At 42.2% G+C, this 23609-nt stretch overlaps 1 protein-coding gene across 2 annotated transcripts; it reads right to left on the bottom strand.

Annotated features, from left to right (window-relative positions):
- Window positions 1-10568, bottom strand: BIRC2 (baculoviral IAP repeat containing 2). 2 transcript variants are annotated; one of them, XM_049823196.1, is made up of 9 exons: window positions 10436-10568; window positions 6654-8732; window positions 6442-6541; window positions 5174-5252; window positions 4542-4590; window positions 3266-3508; window positions 1825-2079; window positions 1628-1669; window positions 1-771 (listed from the first exon to the last, which is right to left on the bottom strand). In XM_049823196.1, the coding sequence occupies exons 2-9, from the start codon at window positions 7525-7527 to the stop codon at window positions 578-580; spliced, it is 1836 nt and encodes a 611-aa protein (XP_049679153.1). In that variant the 5' UTR covers window positions 7528-8732; window positions 10436-10568; the 3' UTR covers window positions 1-577. The 2 variants fall into 2 exon arrangements, with proteins under 2 accessions (XP_049679153.1, XP_049679152.1); XM_049823195.1 differs by lacking the exon at window positions 10436-10568 and having other exon boundaries at window positions 6654-10008.
- Between the last annotated feature and the right edge of the window lie 13041 nt (window positions 10569-23609).

A 23609-nucleotide genomic window follows, 5' to 3' on the forward strand; every position in this document is an offset into this window, starting at 1 on the left:
TTTGAGAAGTAGAAATATTTTAATTCAGTCTTCATATAAACTATTATTAATACATATTACACAAGCATCTAGACATGAACAAAAAGAGTCCTGCTGTTCCTGCAACAGTTAACCTCTTTTCTCCTCAAGTCCACAAGAAAGCCAAAACAGAACCAAAACAGTAGCTGAAGTTAATTAATATTAATTACTAATAAACAGCAATCAATGTATTTCCTCACATCCACATGGAAGAAACTCACAAGAAGAGTTATGCCAAGTTCCATTTTAGGAACTCTACCAGAAAGTTTTTTATTCAAAGTGACACAAGGGCATACTAGTGAAACTGCTTTCCTTACTCAGAAAGGAAAGCTACAAGAACCTCAGTGTAGTATTGAGTTAGTTTCATGAACAGAAATAGCCTTTGGCAAGGAAGATCTAGTATACTCATAATGATGATACAGTTTACTATTACACAACAGTGTTAGGTAGTTGATTAATCATCTTCTGTACCACAATTTTCCATTCTTAAGACACTGCTGGCTTAAACTTCAGCATTTGGAGGATGACAGGAACAAAGACATTTTGCAAGTTTCCCTCTTTACGAAAGAAATGTACGAACTGTACCCTTTATTGTCCCCCTGCAAATAGGGCATTTTCTAAGGGACGGTGCGCATTCTTTGCATACCACTAAGTGACCACATGGAATAAAAACAATAGAAACTTCTTTGTCCATGCAAACTTTACATGTTCTTTCCTCTTGCAGTCTTCTTAGTTGCTCTTCCATAGGTAAACCTGGAAAAAATTATTTAACTTTTTAAGAATCCTGAATATATGTGCAGTCTAATTAGAATACAGCCATGTTCCATTTTACCCTTTATTTCCCTGCCTGTATTCACCAAATATAGATGGCAGTGAGAAAATAACTACATTTTCCAGAGCTCAGAAAGTGGCATGCAAGAACTAGTTTGTATTTTCCACTTTTGTGAGATGACAAACAGCTCAGGGATTGGAGGCCAACTGTAGTTCTTAAGACCAACCAGTGTTTACATTTTAGCAAATGTTCTACTTTTCTTGCTTGGATATTAGAAGCACAGAGCACAGCCTGACTGGTGATAGTGAGCTATATACAGGCTTGTATACATTTCTGCAGTCTATTAACAAATTCAACTACAGGACTAAGAACAGAGCAAACTCAATCCCATGCCTGACAAGTTTTTACCTACCCAGCTGTTGGTCAAGCTAGATCTTTGGACACCTATAACCCACTCTGGAAAAGTAGAGGTGATGGTACCTGCTGTGAAATGCTAACCTGCTATTCACTGTCCAGTCTTTACCAAATGCCTGAATGAGAGCTTGTATGAGGATCAAGTCCAGCATATGCTTGACTTGCCGAGCTCCAGAAAGCTCTACCTCCTGTGGTGCAGAAGTATGCATAAGGCACAAAACACATATAGCTTACAGCAGAGAGACTTGCTTGCAAGTCTGCACATGCACTTAACTTTTTCACATAAGTCCACCTTACCAAAGCAGAATTAGGGAGAGGATAAAGCATAAAACCCATTTCTTAACCAAAGTAATTTTCTTTTTTATGATGTTAGCTATTTGTCCCACAATACCCTTGAAAGTAAGAAGGTAGAGTTTAAGGTACCTGAAACATCTTCTGTGGGAACATACTTCATGTTCTTCTCCACTAAAACAAGAGAAAAAAAAATCCTAGTCATTTAACTAATCTATATTCAAACAGCATCTGATTTTTTTTTTTAATTTTTAGGTTGCTATGACAGCACTGGTTAGAATTCTATAAACTTACATCCTTAAAAAAAAAAAAAAAAAAGACAGACATACCAAATAAATCTTTGTACAGTACAGGGTCACAATCTCGTAGACAGTTTCTGAATATGCTGGCTGCTTCATTTCCTTTCACTAAAACTGTATCTATCAGTTCCCTTGCTTGCAATGGTGTCTGTGTCTTTTGCTTAATAACATCATGCTCAAGTTCTGTTATCACTTTAGCAGATAGTAAGCTCCCAAGGATTGGAAGTACACATGTTAAACGTTGGAATAAAGCCATTCGATTCTTCCGGATTAAGGACAAATCATCTGGAATGCAAAAGAGATTAGCTGTTTGTTAAGAATACACTACTCCAAGTTAAATTTCTGCTTAACAATAATTGATACATTCTTTAAACTCTACTTGAAATGTTCACTTACTACACATCATTAATAAAGGCCTCAGTAAGTTTTAGTGCTATTCACATCAAACACAGACTTAAGAAAACCACATACAAGCAGCTTCTGAGCTGAAGCCTTTTCACTGATGAAACCTCCTACTCCCATTCCTAGGTTAAATTATCTGAGGGGATCTCATCTAACTTCACACTAGGAAGACTTACATTCTGTGCAGCATTGCAAAATACAAGCAATGCCTCTGCATAATACCAATGCTAATTCACCAACAGGTTAACTTTAGTCAGTGACAGTCAAAATTATGTCTGAGATGTAGATAGAATCAAGCTTTTCTAAGGTGTCCAACAGAATTATGTGCAAGAAAACCAGAAGTACAGCACAGCCAGACACAGATTTTTTTTAAACAGTCTTTACAAACAACAAAAAGAATCATCCCCATTAAGATTTAATCGGTGAATCCACCTATGCTTTTTTGATAGAACATGCAAGTAGGAAAGCAGTCTCATTTCAATATATAATTGAGAAGTTTCATTACCGCTTCAGAGACCCAAAAATAGCAGGATTTTTTTAGGCTTCAAAGCTTACATGGTATTAAAACAACAGTAAGTGTTAAAGACATCAAATAAACACTGTTAATAGCTGACCTACATGGCTGAGTCAGACACAGAAATGCAGACCTTTGGACATCTTACAGAATCTAAATTTGTAAAAGTTTATGGCCTCTTCTAGAAGGTAGATATGGTGGCTCACCAATTCAAGTAGCTTAAAGAGCAGGCAAATTTGGAAAATAAAATAACTCTACTAATTTTTTAACAGCAATATAAAGACATACAAATTTAAAAAAAAAAAAATATGGCTTTGTTTCTGTGGAGAGAATCAGATGATTCAGAACCCTTGGCACCTGTATTAACCATCCTCCTGAAAGGGAATGAAACAATTCTCAGACTGCTAGTTCCATACAGATGCCCTGACAAAGCTTTTACAAAAGATGATCCTAATAGCAATTAAACTAAATCACTTAGTGAATAAAACCAATTATAAAAACTGTACACAATACAAACCACTTCTGCTTTCACTTTTATTCATGCCTTATGCATACCTGATGCCACTTCTTCAAATTGTCTCTCTTTCTCTTCTTCCCTCTTCTCATCTTCAGCAGTGAGCAGATCAGACACAAGATCATTAACAGTCTTGTAGTTTTCTCCAGTGGCCAAGATTTTACTTTGCACCGTTTGCTTTATTAGCCTTCTACTGAATCCCATCTCCAAGGCAGCTTTAACCACAGGCGTGTTCATCATGATTGCATCTTCTGAGTGACTCTCTCCAGGTTCAAAATGAATAACTAATCAAAGAGGAAAATCACCATGTATAATATAAAGAATAAAATACCTATACAACCCAGAAGTCAGACACATTGACATTACCTACACACATGCATATACACATGAATACGTAGCATTAAAAAGTTTCAGTGGTTAAGTAGACTTTTTTTTAATTAGGTAGTTTTAAAAACGGAAGCCAGGTACTTAGATTCAATTGGATTGAATCCATAATAAACTTCAATCCATGTCAGGCCTTCACTAAAATCCAGGATAATCCAGAGAAACCACAGAGAATTCCATTGCATCTTAGCAGCTTTGTTTATACTTAGTCATTTCTAACTTCGGCCTTGAAAAACATCTCGCGGGGGGAATCAAAATTCAGTTTATAGTACAAACAATTACTCTATTCCAGCTCTTGATCAGTATTTTTCCATTCAATTTACTAAGCATCAGACACATGGTATTCTGACTCATTGTCCTAAGCCAGCAGGGGCTATAATAGCATAACCCACTCACCCTCTGGGAGGAGTTTATTTCCACCATAACTAGAGTCCATCTCAGAAAGACTTCACTTTATCAGCTTGTCCTACCCTCTCCTTGACCTGCTGCTCAACTCAAGAGCATTTACCTAGCTATGTGCCTAAAAATGGAGTTGCATAACCACGTAGTCATGACACCCTCTAGCAACTGTTCCACCAACTTCAATACCATAGGTCAATTTAACAAATGCCAAATTGACCTGTTTAAGCCAACCATGAAACTAAAACCCACAGATACAGCAGATGCCAATCATTTAAAAGCAAAAATCTTAGTCTGAGCTGCTAGTATGAAAAGAAGAAAAATGAAAGACAAGATCTCTTAAAGGTGCTTCCTTGAAGTTTGTTTGTCCATGTAATGTTGAGCTATCTAAATTTTATCATTAGTTAGAAAATCCTTATAATATTGTTGTTTCCAAGAAAATCTAAGAATTGTTAAGCAAGTTAGCTTTGGATAGCCAATTACTAAGTTTGCAAAATGTTGAGGAAGTTTAAAAACATGCTTCAATATACATACTTGGGGGATCAATGTTTTCATCTACAGGAGTATCAGAGGTTGACAAGAGCTGTAGAATACAAGAGAACTACATTAGTATCAAAGTACTGCTTTTTCCCCTACATACCTTTCTAACACATTCTTCCCTCATCAACTACACTAATATTTTTTATCTGAATGGTATCGTTAAGTATTTTACATGGAGTTATACAAGTCTGCAGATTTGTGCAACTATATAATCAATATAAAGTTCGTGTTGACCACTTCCGTGAAGAAGTTTGGCTTGCTCTTGCCTGAAGAGTTATGGGTAGAAATAATTCAGGCTGTGCATAACCGATTTCTGAAATAACAATTACTGATCTGCATTATTCACTGAAACACATGTAATCACAATTTCCCTCTCCTGACACAAAGGAGCTCACTGCCTCATAACACTTTCCACGAGTAATCTGTACTGGTCAAACTCTACTAGTCCAAGTCCATCAGCCATGGTTCAGCACTGGTTTGTTTTGCGCTCATGAAGAGCATTTATTATGTTAGAAACCTAGCAGAAATACACACAGAAATGAGGTAGAAGGATGGACTGAACTCCCCAAAAGAATGTAGCACTCTTCAACAAGGGAAAACCAAAGTTACAGAACAGTAAAGTTTACCTGTTCAAGAAGATGGGGGAACCTGGCCTGAATTTGACTTACAAACTCTCCTCCTTTTACACGAAGCAGATACTCACACCTGAAACATTGACAAAAATGTACTAAATTATACTGTCTACTTGCCAAAGGAAAAAAAATGCAGAAGAATGAAACAGTTTACAACGACACAGCATAACTTAAATACACGTTCCTTTTCCTTCAGAGAGGAAAGTTCTCTTACTTGGAAGCTTGACATAGCCTAGTGTCTAGTGACACTTTGATAAAGCTTTTCTATGATGTTCAGCAGCTTTACATTCTGCTACCAATTCCAATCAAAATGGCATGTCATGAGAAATGATACCATGTCAGCATGAGTACAAAGTGCAGTGATAAATAGTTTCTATCTCTCATCGCACCATTCTCACCTCCTACTCAAATCATTCAAAATAAGTCAACAAAATTTAACACCACTATCAAAGCCAGATCTGCTTCACTAACACAGTTATATCTCTTAAGTACATTTACTGACAGATATAACACAGAAGGAAACAAAGGTGTCATTTAATTTTACATACATCGTGTAGTCCAACAGTAGCTGGTAAATTACCCCTGAAAGACTAGTTGGAGATTTATGATGTGAAGAATTATTATTAGCTTTTCTGAAATTAAGTGCAGCGATTTCTGTCATTAATGTAGGTGGCAATTTCCACAGGCACAGATAGCAATTAGGTGTGCAACTGTCATTTAATTATGGAGGACATTAAAAAGTTATTTCTGTCATTATTCCAATAGAGATATATTAAACAGCTGCTGAAACCTTCTTCACAAGCCTTTCCACACCTAAGAAACTAAACCGCATCAGCTGAAAAACTGGTTCAAGAGCATTTGGCGTGTGCACAGAACTAGACCAAGGGAGTTAGATGTTTCTTCCACTTCATGTCTCAGCAGTTTTTGCTCTCCTCAGTCTGCTTTCTGACTGCTTCTCTTATATAAGCATGCTCATTAACAATGCAGTCCCACTTGCTACAGGTGATTTGGGGATACACACAGCTTTTAATTATGAAATGAAAAGCATTAAATATCATGCTTGATGAAGAAATGTTTTAATTAAGGCCACCTTAGCACTTCAGAGCTTTTAGATAAAGGTCCACTAAATACATCCAAATGAAAGAGTGAACTTGTACATCATATGGTAAAGTTAAACAAAACTATCAAGTGCAGTACATATCTGCCAAAATCAGAAGTATTTAAGGATGTGAACAAATTATGATAAAGATTGTGCAAGTTACCTTGGAAACCACTTCGCATGCTCAATCCATGGATCATCTCCAGATTCCCAGCACCTTAACCCACCATCACAGCAAAAACACTTGACATCATCGTTCCGGCCTTTAAAAAACAAACACAAGCCAAATTATCTCGCAAACATTCACACAACTTAGTTTAAAGTAAATGCTGACATAGAAGCATGAATAAAACCAGATACTTCAGTTTTTCTTACCTACATAGTAAAAGCCAGCATCTGCAAGCTGTTCAGGCTGAACTGGAATTCTAGTTGGCCAATTTATGAATGTTTTAACACGGGCTTCATGGGTTTGCATGCTCACATTTGAAACATTGAAACTTGGCTGGTCTCGGGTAAGATTTTCCACAAAAGGGCAGTTCGGGAAGTGTCTCCGATGCTCTGACACAGCATTATCTTTTGGTTCCCAGTTACTCAGCTGGCCACCACAGGAGAAACAAGCAACTTTGTCTGCTGTCCCCAAGTAATAAAGTCCAGCCTTTGCCAGATCAGTAGGCGAGAGAAACGTCAGTGGCCACGAGTGAAAAGTGCGTAGTCTAGCATCTTCTGTACTCATAGAAGGATTGTGAAGTTTAGGTCTCAAGAATGAAAGGTCTTCAACTGCCCTAGTAGTTACTGGGTCTTGAGGAAAACTGGAAAAAGAGCCACTGAAATATCCAACTTGTTCTAAACTTGGAGAAAGGGCTATGGAATGTAGAGATGGTGAGGGGCTGCTTGCAACCAGAGGTGAAAAGGCGGAACGAGAGGACAGTCCGAGGTTGTTAACGGAAAGCATGTTTTGAACAAAACTGCAGCTAGAATACAGCTGCTTATGTTTTTCCATAGCATTATCTCCTGGTTGCCAGTTGTCCAATGTTAAGCCACAACTGAAGCACTTAACTTTATCTTGCACACCAGTGTAATAAAACCCAGCTCGGGCAAGACTCCGCTCTGACACCGGCACATTAATGGGGAAAGTAGAAAACGTTGACATTCTGTAGAGTTCACAGGATAAGTCATACTTCAGTTCACGACACAAAGCACCCTGCTTCATGATGCTAGCCAAGAAAGGGCTATTTTCCATTATGTTCATAATGGACTATTTTTGGAAGAATGGGACAAGTCTTCCTCTGGGAGGTAGTTGTGTGCATTAAAGGCAATTCAGAATAACCCCTGCCTCTACAAAAGAAAGAACCTGAAAATGAAATACTTTGAATGCATATGTGAATAGAATTAGCCTCATGATTAACAGCTTTTAAACATTTGGGAAGTTCTTGTACTTTAGCTTACACAACTGCTTTCAGTGCAAAAGCTGCCCTGTCCCTTTTTGACAATTGAAGAAAGCATGTCAAAAAGGACTTCCCCTTGAATCATAAGGGCATCACATGCTTTCCTTGTACTGTACGTCTGGGAGAGCAGTATCAATTTGTCAGGCTAGTGGAGGTGGGATCCAGAGGGGAAAAACCTCAGATGGGTTTATCAAAATCCTTTGTCAATAAAGAAACTAAAATGGGGGCCAATTAAAATGCCATCATTTTTAACCAGAACATATGTTAAGTGATTAAGAACTATTTCACCCTAGACAGCTGATGAATATGCAGCTTATACACCAAGTAAAGACTTTAGTTTGTAAAACTCACTGGGAGGCTGAAAACAATGGTTTATCAAGCCCAAAAGACATATGAAAAAAGAGCCCCTGAACTGACATTACTGAACTGATCTGGTATATTTGCTACTACTAGACTTCCAAAAAACCCTCAACTTCTGCGTATTGCTGTAATAATTGTTAAGACTAAAAAAGTTAGCTTATACTCAACTTCACATGTATCGAATATTCAGCTACGAGATAAATCCTATACACTGTCTCTGACAAGGATGAACTGTCTTAATTAACAAGCCTGGAATTGCCTCAGGCTTTTCTGTCTATAACAACATCAGCACAGACTGAACGGGGCATTTCAGTTTTAACCTGGTGCCTTAGTTACAAGTATAGGGTTATCAAATTTAACATAAATGAATTGCCTTGTATGGGGACATTCTAATGCTTTATAATGTTGAATTGAGTTTTTTCTGTATTCCATGTTTATGGCATACAGAAACAAACAGAATCCTCAGATTAAAAAAAAAATTTTTTTTGAAGCCTTAGTTTCTTTATTTGTGCACAGAACTACCTCCCAGAGTTCAGACTGAAGTCCCTTCTAAGGTGTCTACGTCTCCATATTGATACTGACTGTCCACGAGAAGAAACTGTAAGTATCTATGGTTTCAATCATTTAATTCTTTCGGGCAGAACAAAACCTGCAGGGAAGAAAGAGAGGAGTGTTTCAAAATATACAAAAGGAGGTGCATGTAACATCTAGGCAAACAGAAACTACACAAAATGAAACACTCAAATCTCAATGTAAGCTTTTTTGTAACATTAGCTAGGAAGTTTCAGGAAGTCACCTTTACATACTGTCATATGGAGTAGATTTTACACACTTAACTTCCCTGTTACTCATACATATGCAAAACTGTTTAATCCACAAGCAGACCTTTTCTGGTAGACAGATGAATTGGGCTGCTTGATGGCAAGCTGTGTAACTAAAGGTAAGATCTTGTACTAAAGAAGCTGCATCCATTTAAACTGGTTTAAGCCTGCAGATTCTCAAAAAATGAAGGTCCAGTTTTATTGCACTAACCTAAATTAAGAGGACTGAATTTCTTATTTAGGTAAATCCAATGATAATTGAAGCACAGGACATCAGCAAAACTGAACTTCATCAAAAATTTCAAGTAAAAGCAAAGACAAAGTTCAAAAGTTTTTAAATATACAGTTTTATATTTATACATATATAGCATTCTGGTTTACAGTATCAGTTCCTAAAAAGTTCTTCCAGGAAAGGTTCAAAACAGATATATTTGTCATGATGACACAGCCCTAGAAAAATCACCTACTGGAAAACAGCAGAGCATTTCTGACTCAATAGCTCTCAGTAGATTTGTTCTTAATCTGGTCACACTATTACTACTACTAGCTTCTTAATCCCCGAGGACATGAGTTACAAATGCCTTACAGCAATCCACTTCTTTAACACAGGTAGTGGGACTAAGCTATCAACATACACGAATGATGCTAGTCCAAGAAGCTATGCCAGTTTCCGTACTGGAGGTCAGATACCTCAGAGTAAATGCTAGAAATACCAGCGCAAACTGTGACCCTGATAATCCTAAAACATTTAGGATCACTTAAACCTGAGATCCTGCGGTCATTTTCTGCCAAACGCTCATCTATTATTATCCTCCGCTATTGCCCTGAGTATCCTTGATTTCCTGAGTCACCCAACTGCTCTGAATCTCATGGGGGTTTTTTTCCATTACCCTGCAGCGACACTAAGAAGTTATTTAAGCCCAGAGCAGTGATATTTAAAGTACAGCAACTCAAAACTCCTTTTAATATCCTTCCGCTCGTGTGTTACAAACCAGGCAAAACAAGCTTTCCTCCTCAGCACCCTTCGGCAAGTCTCAAGCACCGACATCCACCCAGCGGGGCCTGTGCCCGGTCGCGCCACCTCAGCCACAGCCCCGTGCCCGCCCCGTCCCCCGCCGTCCCTCCCCGGCACGGCAGGGCCTCGCTCGCCGCTCCTCCGCCCTCACGCCACCGTGGGTTGCGGTCCCGGGCCTCCCACAGGGCCCCAGCCCCGCTCCCCGAGCGGCCGCCCCCCAGAGAGACCGGAGACGGCGGCCTGGGGCGGAGCGGGCCCCTCAGCCCGCCCCGCGTCCCCTCTGCCGCCGGCCGAGCCCAGCGGCCGCTGCCCGGCGCCGCGAGGCGGCTGACAGGCGCGGCCGCCCCCGACGCGACGCGACACGCAGCACCGCCGCCCGCCTCAGCCGGGCGCAGAGACCCGACGCGTACCCCCGCAGCGGCGGCGGCGGCTACGGCGGCTGCTGCTGCAGCAGCGCCCGCCCGGCAGGGCCCCGCCAGGCCGCGGCCCGGCCCCCACCCCGCTCCCGGTACTCACGGTCTCCGGGCCGGGGCCCCCGCAGCGGGCGGCCCCGATGCGCGCCCCCGCCTATATGCGGAGCCTGGCAAGGGGGCGCAGGGGGAGAGGAGCCCCCGCCCCGCCCCGCTCCTGCCCGGGAAACTCCGACTGCGGGCGCCGCGCCGGGAAAGCCCCGACGGCCGCCGGGCGCATGCGCAGCCTGAGGCGGAGGGTGGGCGGCGAGCGGCACCTCCCCTTCCTTCCCTTCGTCCCTCGTCCCTCCCGCCGGGACGGGTTGTCCCTCCCGGCCCTGGCGAGCGCCTTCGTGTGGCGGCGGCCGCCGCGCTCCCCCTGGCGGTCCGTGCCCCTCAGCCCGGCGGGGGTGAGGGCAGCCGGCTCCTCCGCTCGGCCTCGCCGCCCTCTCGCTCGCCCAAGTAGCTGCGCGGAGGGGCGGAGGGAGGCCCCGGCCCCGCCGGCGTCAGCAGGGACGTTAGGGACTTTCCTCCCGGCCGGGGAAACCCGCCGGGAGAGCGTGCTTCCCCGGCGGCCCAGGGTGGGGATTTCCAGCCCCGCGGGCCCGGCGCCGTGCGAGGCTGGCGGGCGGCCCGTGGTCCCCGCCGCCGGGAGGGGGAACGGGCGGAGGGGCGGCGGCCCAGGCCCGCGGCCTTGTCAAGGGGGCCTCGCACTGGCGCTGAGGGGAGCAAGCAACGGCTGCTGCGGGGACGGCCTTTTGGGGTGCCCGGGGTCGCAGCTGGGCCCTCGCTAGCAGCTGGCACTGGTCTCCCCACAGCAGTCGGCTACAGACGCAGCCGGCTCGTACGGTTCTGCTGTCCTGAGGGGGTGGCGAGGAGGGGACTTGCTGCAGACCCCGCGGTTCTAGCTTTTCTCCTGGACACCAGCGTAAAGCGCAGTTGCTTGGCCACATTTCCTAATATAGGCAGCTCTGCAGACTGCAAGAGGGGAAACGATGTGACTGATAAGGACTGCAGGCATTGAGAGTCACGGGGGAAGAACAGGAGGAAGACAAAATAGAATATAAATTTCCACTGGAGGATCTCTGCATACAGAAATCTCAAAAACTTCCACAGCAGGTACCAGAACACTGACCGAAGCTCAAAATCTCCCACCACGGTCACGGTCTGGCATTTCCTATGGAGAATCAGCAGATAAAGACCAAAAAAAGCCCCATTTTGTGATGACAGAATGGTAGTAGGGTGTTTACACAAACGAGAACTGAAGAGTAGAAATAAAGGAACCATAACTGAACAGAGCTTTATGACGCTAGCGGGTAATTTTCTGTAACAGTTCCAGTAAGATGAATTTGCAAGAGACTTATTCATATCTTTTCTAAAACTGTTTCATATTTCCTGTCATATGTGATGACATTTATCATACATAACAATACTATCTGTCAAATTTCAAGCATCTAGCTGTGGTGACAGCTAGTGTATAGTATAGCTACTACTGTAACACCATTTAACTTCACACGATTATAGAAACGTTTGCTGTTTCAGCAGCTCACAAAAAAAAAAAAGGTTTAAAACTCCTTTTAAAAGTTTAAAATGGTTATCACATCACTGGTGTGTCATTTTAAGGAAGCTGCTAACATGGCGAAGACAAAGGCTACAGGTTCAAAAATTGAATCAGATCTCCAAACACCATATCTGAAGAGTGATGGGGTGTGGGATTTAGAGATTTATTGGATGTAGGGAACTGTTTAATGTCACATAAGGAACCGAGCCCTGTATATGTACATGTGTGGCTTTTATTGCAACTGCTTAAAGATTTACTTTCACAGAACAAGTTGGGAATGCTCCCAGTTTGGGGACTTCAAGCAGGACTCCCCAAATGAAGTTACATTGAATCTATTGTGAGAGATTCTTGACTTTTTACCATACATTCTCCCAAGACTAATTAATCCAGTGTTCCTCCTTAACTCTCTGCAGCCCGCATCCCTCCCTCCCGTGTGCCACTCCACCCCCAGCCACATATCTGCCCTTTGCCCCCTCTGCCTCCTTCCAATCTGACAATATAAGCTGCTCTTTCCTCCCCTCCCAGGCCTCAAGGCAAGCAGTTTCAGGCTCTCCCTTTCTGCTTAGCAAGCCTCATGTCACAATGAGGAGGAAAGGAGTGGGAGGAACAAAAAAGCATGCTAAAATGCTTGTGATAGCAGAAAAAGAGGTGTAGCTGCCCTGAGCTGCCAGGCACTTTCTGCTTGCTTTGTCTCTTCAAGTATAGTAGCAGCTGTCCCAGCCCTCCATTCCCAGCAGTTCCTTTGCTTTTCAGAGAAAGAGGTAAGAGGGAACTTTCCCCATCTACTTAGCTGCGATGATGGACAGTCCTTTCCCCAATGGACATGAAGTAAGAACATAACTAAAAGTTTCTTCTTAGGACTGAAATTCCTGAGGAACAGCGTGTTATCAGCATCTTGAGCCTGGCTTCAACCTGGGACCAAGGTAACTCTCCAGAGGCAGAGAGAGGACAGCAGTGGTGCTTAAGTCCTACCCAAGCTAAATGCAGGCTTCGGCTTTGGTTCTGAGGCTCTGGCACATCACAGTGGAACTGATCCTTATTCCAGCCCTTTCACCTGCTGCAGCAAGCTTCCAAGATCAGTCTTGACCTAAAAAACAGTAGGATCGATAAACTGAAACAAGGCACTCTGCTGACTCTTAGCTCTGGAGAGGGGGGAAGAAGATAAAGGACAGATAAAGCTGTCCTCAATCAAAACAAACTGCTTTCTTAAGGAGTCCCATATAATCAGAGAGGTCGAAGTGCTAATAAAAGCCTGGCTGCCACATTACCAGTGTTTATGAAAATAAACCTAATGGCAATGTTGACTGAAACAGCAAAGGTGATACAGCAGATTTCTGGAGGTGGAATGCAGTGACCCTACAGCATGAGTGCATTATCAATGCCAAGATCAGGTAGCACAGAAGTAACTGATGTAACCACGTGTCCAGAAGCCTTCTCAGACAGGCCTGATGACTGTCAGTCTCCTCATGGTGTCATCCTTCTCTGATGTCTTCTCCAGTTGACTGTCTTCCACAGCTTTAAAACATCTGGCTTTAATGGTGCCTCTGTAACACACTCCTAAACATCTATGAAGGGGAGAGAGGGAGAAAAGGCACTGTTACTTGTCTTTCCATTGCTACTGCTCTTCTCTCCCATAAATTACAGAAAAAATAGTTACCTAGTTTCTCACCACTATAAGTGACTGTCAGAATATCTCTCTAGGATATCAACCTTACCAATTACACACACACAACCTTAACAACCTGACATGCGCAAATATTAACCATGATTTTTATCTTAGGTGTTTTCTGGAGATACAACCAGCTCAAAGGAGCAAATTCATGATGTCAGTTCTACCAAGGATAAGATACAACATAATCTTCAGTTTCAGTAACACTGCTCTGCTCTTTAATCCTAGCCAAGAATGTAACCCATAGCTGCTTTTTTGTCTTAGGTACAAACTTTCAGTTAGATGAAGAAAAAGTACTCCCTAGAACATTAAATGTGTTACTTCAACTATCTATAGCCTGCCTGGCTGTTCATATATAGAAATAACAGAAACAACCTTAATTCGAAGCTGCTTTTAGGAGTGAGAAACAAGGCATTTCTCCAAGGCCTCACAAGGCTTCATCGGAGAGCCATGCAACTCAGCAAGTGAACTGAGAGATGGAAGGAGACTCCTGTACCCACTCTCCCACAAATCTAAACCCAGCTATAAAACCTGTATTAAAAACCAAAAACAATTATCACTGGCTAGTGCCCACATTTTTCAGCTTCCCAAAGGTATCAAATGCCTCCAGGGAACATGATCTACTTATTCTGAACTTTGAAGCATTATCTTCATTGCGAGCATCAACCCCCTTTCCAGCAGTAAAGAAGTAGGGTTTGTCTGTTAAATTGGTCTAAGATGGCAGTTAGCATTCCACAAAAAACTATTCACCAAATTTTCTTTGGAAGATGTGGCTTATCAACTCCTTCAGAATATAAGAGGAGGATAATGATGAGAGAAGTAGGAAAAAAAATAGATATTAAGGAAAACTTAGGAAAAGCCAACTTGAGACCAAAAATATTAACTGTAGATAAACTTGCACTATCTATTTAATTTACAAATGAAGCCAAGTCCCAAGAGCAGAGTAGTTCTGACATCCTGTAAACATGAGATCAGACAAACTATGTTTTGATAATCTAGGTGGATGCAAACTGCCCACTTTGTTTTGACTAAACACAGCAATAGGGCACCTACTTCTAGACAAGCAATAACTATTACTTTTTTTTTTTAATGAGACTTTTTTAATTGCATTTGGGCATATAGCAAAAAATGGGTAAAAAGCTCACAAGGGACAAATATCATATCTAGACTTCAAGGGCATTGACTCATTGTAATAACCTCAAATGTTCAAGAAAAAAAAAAACACCAAAACTCAGAGAGTACATCTTGCTGCTCCTTTACTGAAGGTCAGTACATTCACAATCTGGAAAGTTTCCATTCCCTTTGTACCCAGACAGAGTTTTGTTTTCCACATCCTCCTACACAAAGGATCACAAGTACAAATGTTAAAGTTTACCTAAATCAGTTTGGGTTTTTCTTTTCTCACATTTAGTGCTCAGATAAATTCTCCCATAAGCCATAAATAGTCTCAAGAACATATCAAAGCCACACAGAGTAAGTTGAGGGTTTTAAATCAGTCAGAAACTCTCTTTCATTGATATTTACTTGGAGGATAAAAAAGAGTTGGAATGAGTTACAGGAAGATCTTGGTAAACGTTGAGTTCAATTCCCTTTTTAGATTTGAGAATCTGCTCACTTTTCTAAGTTTTATTCTCTGCTTCTAGGAAGACAATTTTGTTCTCCTTATGGTACAATAAACATTACATTCAGCAGGAGATAGGAATGTGAAGAATGCCAAAACAGAGATGATTGGACTAAAATAAGCCACATTTAGGTGGGAAGAGGGCGACCTATATATCAAAGAAATCAAAAGGCTGCTATTCAGCTGCATCAAATTGTGTGAATTCAGAGCTTCACATTCCTGGTTCTTCCAAAGGAGCTGTCTTTCTAAACAGCAGGTTGTCTACTTTGGCTCCAAGTTACTTCCTGCTGTCATAGTAAGAAAATTTCTCTAGATCTTATTTCCCTCATTTATTGCCCATCATCTCTGCAAATTTTAGATCCTTCCTAAGGTGTTTAATTTGCTTTAATTGAACTAGTTGCTATTCACTTTCTTGAGGAATCTTTTATGTCAATACTCCTTCAGCTGAAAGAGAATCAGATGTGGCACTGTTTGATTTCCTGAGGATTACACTGGAGGTTTACTACCAAGACAACTATTAGGTTCAGGAAAATACAAGTGGCTTGTGAATCACGCTAAATGCGATTGCATCACACTTTACCTAGGAACTGGGTCACTGTCCTGATGAAGCGTTCCATTTAAAAGGCCAACTACCTCAGAAAATAAATCATCCATTCAGAGGTTACAGATACAAGGTGAAGTTTCCCAAGGTATCCACATCGTGGTTTCAAATGGCACATAAGCACATGGGAATTCACTAACTTCCAAAAACCTGTGTGCAAAGAGGAGCTTAAGTCTTATGTTGCCACATGCAAAATAAGGCCCTAATTCTGGAAGCAAAACCAGAAATCTGAGCTCTGTGCCTGAGTAGCCAGTGCGGCTATTGGGGAATCAATCTGTGGTTTACAGCAAAACAAACAAAAAAACCCTGCTGTTTGCAAGCTGAACAAGACATAAATCAGCTCTACTTGAACAATGATGGCACAAACATTTGTAGCAGACACAGGATTCGATGACAGGAGCAAGGGCTGCTTAGGTTAATCCTGCTGCCAAATGGTAGTAAAACTGCAGCCTGAGGGAAGCTGGGCTTTTCCTTTTTGTATTCTGCTGTGCAATACTGTGTTTTCTTAAGCTTATTTTGAGAAATAAGAGGAATCATAGTTGTACGGAAAACCTTTTGTCTTTTTAGCACTTATGAGAGTGAATAAATGAAAAGTAATCTAGCGTGCACTACTGAAAAAAAAACTCCTTTAGACTGTTAAATTTGTGCTATTTTCATAAGAGTATATTAAAAGGAAAAAACATAGTGAAAGCAGGAGGAAGGATGATGAGCCTTTGATAAGGGGTTAAGCTAGTATTTTTTGGCTAGCAGCTACAAATTGAATATTAACCCACATACCAATACCCATTGGATACAAAGAACAGTTTGGGGGGAGGAGAAGACAAGTGCTAACTGAGTGAATATAAATAGCTCTTTAGTGAAAAGGTTAGAAGACTGGGTTTCCAGTGGCTGGAGTTTGCTGTCAAATTTTGACAAATTTGCTGTTAAATTGGTCAAACAATTGAAAAGTGATTGTGGTACAATAGACAAACAGATACATTCTTACACAAAAAATGATTGCATAAATGAGATGCCAAAATCAGGCTAAAAACACACACTAGACATCATGCTGAATACTCGCTTCTTTTTTTTTCTAGTGGAGTAGGAAGGAAAATTGCTCCATTCCTGGTGCGCTCATTCAGAAGGACCACCTCATACTCAGAAAACAAAGAACATTCTAACAGGGCTTAATTTAGCATCAGCCAGTGGCTGCACTGACCTAAAATCTGTCTATCCCGGTACCAGCCAGTACCAAACATCTCAGGTAGCAGATAATCTGTTTAGGGAATGGAAGCCATCTGGACCTCTAACACAACAATCTGGGCCTATTATCTGGAGTTCAATGTTACTAATTGTGATAATCCAAAAGGTCACTCAAGTCCTTATTTTATGATCAAAGCTTTCTGAGAGAAAAAAAGATTGCATCCAGATAGAAACATTCTTGGGCCAGAAATTCAGAGCGCTGGCAAGCGCAGCTGGCTCAGGGAGCTGGAGCTAGATGCTGAGTTCATTACCTCACGGTGCTGCCGAGACAGAGGATACAGCAGCCTTGGAGGACCAAAGGGTGCTTTGTTACCGTGTTGAGTAATTTCAGCAGAGAGAGACCATTTTTTAGCTAGAAAAGCACTGTCCTAAAGATCACTGGGATCAAAGAACATGAGGAGAAGGAACAAATTAAGGTTCTCCTGTCCTTCCGTTATGTGAGATTAAGGAAACAAAATAAAACACCCCATTGCTAACACACAAAAGCAATGAGAGCGTGTTTTCAACAAAAAGGAAAACCTGGTAAAATATGCTTGTACAGCATCTGGAAAACGAAGCCCTAGTCTCTGAGGCTTTAAGAAGTCATTATTTCAGAAGACGTTAATGTCATAAGTAGACATGAGATGGATTTTATCCTGCTCTGAGAGTAAGGCACATATTTAAAACAGACAAGACCACCAGTTCTGAGATTCATGGTGGTGTGCTCTCTTCAGGCTCTGGTACTAGTGGAGATTAAATTACCATCTAAGAGCTGGCACAGAAGAAGTCCGTGTGTCTCAGTAACAAACATTTTAAAGCCTTAAGCACATAGCATCATTTCTAGCACCAACTGTACGTCGGTAAGTACAAATGCAAGGGTCTGAATAAAGTACCAACATCTTGCGTTTTGATACTGGCCTCTTGCCACTTCCTTATGACTTCCTTGGTTTTATTTTAGAGAAAGTTAACTTTTACCCTATCCCAAAGCTCTTCCTAATATAATACGGTTTTGAATGGATATCACACTGTGAACCTGGTTTGTGTCTGAGATTTGTCAAACACATGCTGTAGGTCTGCAGAACACTGTCTCCTTCACTTGCCCACTCAGTTATAAGCATAAAATAAGCTATCGTGAGAACATATCCAAAATTAAGCAGGTTATCTTTCTCTGAAAGAATACACAACAGTTTGGCATCAACCCAGGACTGTAGGAGTTTCTCTGTTTTCTGTGTGTCTGTTTTTCTTACTTGGAAACAATAGTGGTATTCATGCGTAGGCAGTTCACGAGGTTACCGCTTCTGAAGCTGCGTTTCTCAATATGCAGCAATTGCTATAAAAGATGCAGCATACTTCTGACCTTAGCACATTCAGTGTTACCACAGTGATTTCCCTTCTGCTGGCTCCTATGGAGTAATTAAAAAATTAATTTGTTTTGAAGTGAAACATTGCATGTACATACGAAGCTGCTCAATCCTACATACAGACATGTAGACCTATGGGCCAAGGCTTTGTAGATTGAAATATATATACATTGTGAATGTGATTCTTTTGTTTCTGTCCTTTCAAATCTCTCTTTCCCCCTCCGCTCAGTTCCTTTCTAGCCAATGCTAATCTTCTTCACACAGAAAATGAGCACATTTATACAATATCCTGTTTTTGAAATGTTGTTTTGTCCCATTAGTTATTACACACAAGTACTCTTCAGCTAAGTTGTCAGCTACATCATTTGCAGGTTCTCAGGCCTCCCACATTACTGTATATTTGCCTAGCCCCAGCAAGAAAGACTATGGCTTTTTCACAGACAAAGATAAGCTAGAAATTTCATTGTAAACCAATTTCTTCTGTTCAATAAATAGTAAAACAAAAGACAAGCTTCTGCAAAGCAATGTGTGTTTGTCTTCTGTGATATCACACTACGACAGGCACTACGGAAGGCTATAGAAGGCAGGCATGCTACAGCAGCTCTGAAAACAAAAAGAGTTGCTGACCAACAAAACTCTCAGGAAACACCAAAAAAGGGTGCAGAATTTGAATGTCAGGCAAGAGAAGGACAAAGGTTACAATGATGCAATTAGCAAGAGAGAATCATCCAGTAAAATGTAGAAGAGCTGTAGCATAGATATATATCTCTGAGCTGGTCAGTCTTTATAGTCAAATGAAAAGAAAAAGGTGCTTTTAGGATGTGTTTTTTATTAAATCCTGAAATAGACTTTTAAAATGGATTACATGCACCACCCTGAAGTGCCTTTTTCCTCTCTTAATTGCTAAGGAAGTGAGAGTGTTAAGTGACCAGTGAGCCTGTTCCGAGGCTATTAGGAGACATAACAAAAAACAAATCTGTTTTTAATCTCACGTTTCTGTGACATCATAGGAGGCTCACCTAACTAAAAATCAGTGGATGAGGGAAAATGATAAATGAATCAATGCTTGCTCCAGATCTACATGCTTTTCGGTGTGTGGCTTAGGTATCAAAGGCAGCAACCCAACAGTTTTTCCCACGAACTGGACCTGTGGTCTGGCTGGGGCAGTCTGCTGCCATTTCTAGGAGCAGCAGGATACAAGAAATTCTACAGCAGGGAATTATGGATAAGCACAGTAGATCTTCAGATACCTTTGTCTTTTTGTTTCTGTCCATTTTCACTTTCGTTTCATCGAGGACAGGATTTGATAGAACTGCAGAGAAATGAAACTGAAATGTTCCCTTCTGGCGTAGGGGATCAGAACCCATGAGCTAGTTGTTGTTTTTTTTTAAATGCACTGCTTTGGGGTAGTCTTTTTTTAGAAGATAATCAGGAAAGGGTCATTGTTTTACTGGAATAATTACACAGAATGAGCTATGACAATAACATAGTCCTAGTAGGACACTAAAAACTATCTGTAGATGTCCATTTGGCAGGCCCGAGCTCCTAAAACACCAGCCCAGAAGGACCAGGCTGGGTAGCCACATGCACTGGTCCCAGAGAGCCTCTTCTAAGCAGTGAGCACCTTCTTTTGGCTTGGGCTGCTCCTCCCTGTGGCTCAGGGCACCACTGTCCTCACTGCTACTTCTGAGCATGAAAATCCAGGTAACTCACTGGTCACAGCAGCTGCATCTCATGCATTAGCAGCAGTTCTGCCATCTTGTCCTCATTCTGTGTGCCCAATAAGTAAAATGCAGTAAGTGGCTGCTGTTTGGGCAGCCAGATGGGAAGAGAAGGCATAGTGATAAACTGACCATCGGGAGGGTGGTCCTGCAGAAGAGCACAACAGTGTGTTTCACACATCAGGATTTTGGAAAGCTGAGCAGTCTACAGGCAGGTTCAGACACATAGAAACTTTTAACTTTCGACACACTTACGAAGTGTGGCGTGGTGCCAAATTTCACAAGACAAGTAGTCAAGCTAATCAAAATGATCTGGCTGTTCCCACCAAGGGCTGCATTTTCCAGAGTATGATCTATCACACAGCGTGACAGTGGGATTTTATTGCCCAAGAGGCTTCAGTGGAATCCTCAGTGAGGTTTCAGATTGGTTTCTGGGAAACGAGGGTTCTGGGAGAGGGCAGGAAATTTGGCAGGATTACCCTCAAAGTTTGTGGGATTCATCTTTGAGGCTGAAGGGATGTGAGTTTGTGGACTGAAGATGGGTCTCCCAAGCCCATGGAGCCAAGGGCTCAGAGGATGGAGGCACACCACTGCTGCAGAGCCTGAGTGTTTCCATGGTGAACATCTGCTTTTCCAGCAGAAGTGTATTCAGCAGGGAAAGTCCACCCCTGGGGTTCCTCGGGGTAGCTACAGTCATCATAAGCGCTCCAGACCGCACACCTCTATGGAAAGCTGCTGTGAAGAGAGGGCAGCGACACAGCCAGACAATCTCTCCTTTGCCTTCCCCTTGGCACTCCCCTTACTCCCAAACCCTCATCCCCATCCCCTCCTGCACCCAGCCACCGTGGAGCCCACGAGGCCATGCTTCCCCCATCTGTGCCCCAAAAGGGAGCCACAAACAGCCATCTTTCTCCCTGAAAGGAGAAGTTATGGGGTCTTGTTGACTCACACCACAGGAGAAGCCAGGATTCAGGTAATTCCCTGTTTCCTGAGCAGCCTGTGAACTGGAGGAGGTCCAGCCCTGGCAGAACACAGGAACTGCCTGACTCAGTGTCACCCACAGGCAGCCAGTGTGGTACTCAGTGCAGAGGACAACCTGGTCATGTCCCTGGCACATGGCCACATTCCCGGAGCATGAGCTGGTTCTTGCACTTTTCACACAGAATTTGAACGATTAAGAGGTCTGTGCACATCAGCAGGTCATGAGCTATAAATTAGGCCATTAACCCCCAACACTGCTTCTGGTCACAGGAAGTTAATAAGGTAAAAACTGGTATGAAGAGGGAGAAAAAGTACAGCCTTCTCTGCAAGGATATAACCGCCGGTATGCCAGTGAGTGCTGGGGATGGCTGGAGTTTTTTCATAAAGCCAGAGTTCAGAGATACTATTACAATTGTCCACACAGCATTATATTACAAGAATTAATGCAATGAATGTAATCACATTGCACGCTATATAGGTTTTTTGCACCGATTTTAACTTCAGAGAATCCTCCTCTTCAGACGTACTGAGCCACTTGCCATTTGTGAGTGTTGACTCTGAGAATTAGAGTTAGGAAACATGTCTGGCTGTTCAAATCTTGATCCTTCTTGCTGTGTGCCACTCCACACAGGATGGGCTCTGTGCTGGATGCTGAACCTCAGGCTCATCTCACACACTAGTTTAAAAGTAATTGAACCTGAAGAGAGTTGTGTGTTGCAGATTAAACTTTGGGGGTTTCACCCATCTTTCTCATATTAGAAAAAATGATTTTTCCCACAAACTTTGCCAAGCAGCATCAATTCTCCTCTGTCAACTCTTTTTAAAACAAAAACAGAATCCCAAATTAATTACATTATAAGCAACATAGAGAAAAGGATCATGGTTTTGCTAATCTCTTCCTGTGTAATTAGGTGTGACGAGTCTTTTGTCTTGTTTATCTCTGTTCCATTGGAAACAAAGCACCAGGGTAGGAAGCAGCAACCCAGGGAGCTAATTAGGTTTCCTGGCTATTGGATTTGTAGAGATAGTTTTTTAAAGCCGTGACTTGAACATCCCCAAAGAGCACACTCTCTGCCTGACACCCGGCAGTGAGAAAATGCCAAAAAAAGGGCGGTGTTGTTTTAGCACCACCGAGTGGACAAATAAGGGAAAAAAATTCATTTTTGAGACTGCATGCATGGGCATCCTGGACAGGCGATGGTCCCACCATGGGGCTGGAGCTCCCAGCAGTGCTTCCCCATTTCCCCCCTCTCCATGTTCTTCGTATTGACAAGTGTCTCAGGAAGCTTTCATACACCTTCTCACCAAATCAGGCTTTTTTTTGTGGCAGTTCATGTGTCCCAGAGTCTTCAAAATCACTCCAGAAAACATTGGATCTGTAAATACCAACATAATATCTGTAATAAATATAACTGTAACATAAACCCAAACAAAATCTGTAATTTGTAATACAGAATTTCAGTTGCCTCAGAAATATCTCAGATACTTCTCAGTATTTTCTGCCAGTTCTGTGCCTCCCTTGAAATCAATGCCCATCACAGGAAAAAAAAAACCCTTAATGTAACATCTCAAAGGGTTTCTTATACTCCAACTGTTTTGTGGGGCTTTTGGATAGTCACTCTTGTGGGTGGCTGGCCTTGGACAACTTTTAATGCTGTTTACAGAAGATCTATGAAGACATGTAGCAGCTGTAGCTACGTAAGAACTACTTTCCCCTGGTACCAGATAAGATAGTCTGTTGAATTAGATAAAAGTGCACTCACCCACCCACCTATATTCTCTATACTTTACTGGCACACTTCCGCCTAAAGCTTTGGCCAGCACTGTCTCCTGTGATTTATCTGATACGGATCTATTCTTTGGATTACACTACAGGCTAGGGAGCCCTTTGTGCTACTCCACAAATGCACTCCCTGTCTCTTTACCAAAGCATTTACTATTGGCTGAGATAAGCCAGGGAGAAAATGAAAGCACGGGCCACTTTTGCTTTCTCAGCAGCTGTGCAGCAGGACCATCGAGATGGCCTGGGCTGTGCGAGGGGTCTTGGTGTCCTCCCTCAGGGAGCTGGTGGAAAGCAGGCAGAGATGACTCTTTTCCAAGAGGGGATCCGCATCCTGGTGGAGAGGCAAGGAGAGGCAACGCTCCTGAAATACATCCTATAAAAGGTTAACACTTGGATGGCTGGTGAGTATCCTTTGGGATACCTGACCGCACTGCTGTGGCCAACAGAGCTCTCCTGGAACCAGTGCAGGGCAGACTACGTACACCCTTTCTGCAAATTCCACATTTAACAGCACGTTTGCTGCTTGCTTATCACATACAGCCTGCTTAAAATAGAAGCATCTGAGAGAGAGCTGACGTCTTGGGTCCTCTCAGCTTTGAATGAAGGAGAAAAAAAATCCCCTTTGAAGATTCAAAGGCTACAAATTCTAGTTATTGCTAACCTTTGTTGCGTACTTCTCCTCCCACACACCTCTGAAGGTCAAGCAAATGCTCAGAGCCAGG

Source organism: Accipiter gentilis, chromosome 19, assembly GCF_929443795.1.
Source record: "Accipiter gentilis chromosome 19, bAccGen1.1, whole genome shotgun sequence".
Taxonomy (NCBI): Eukaryota; Metazoa; Chordata; class Aves; order Accipitriformes; family Accipitridae; genus Astur; species Astur gentilis.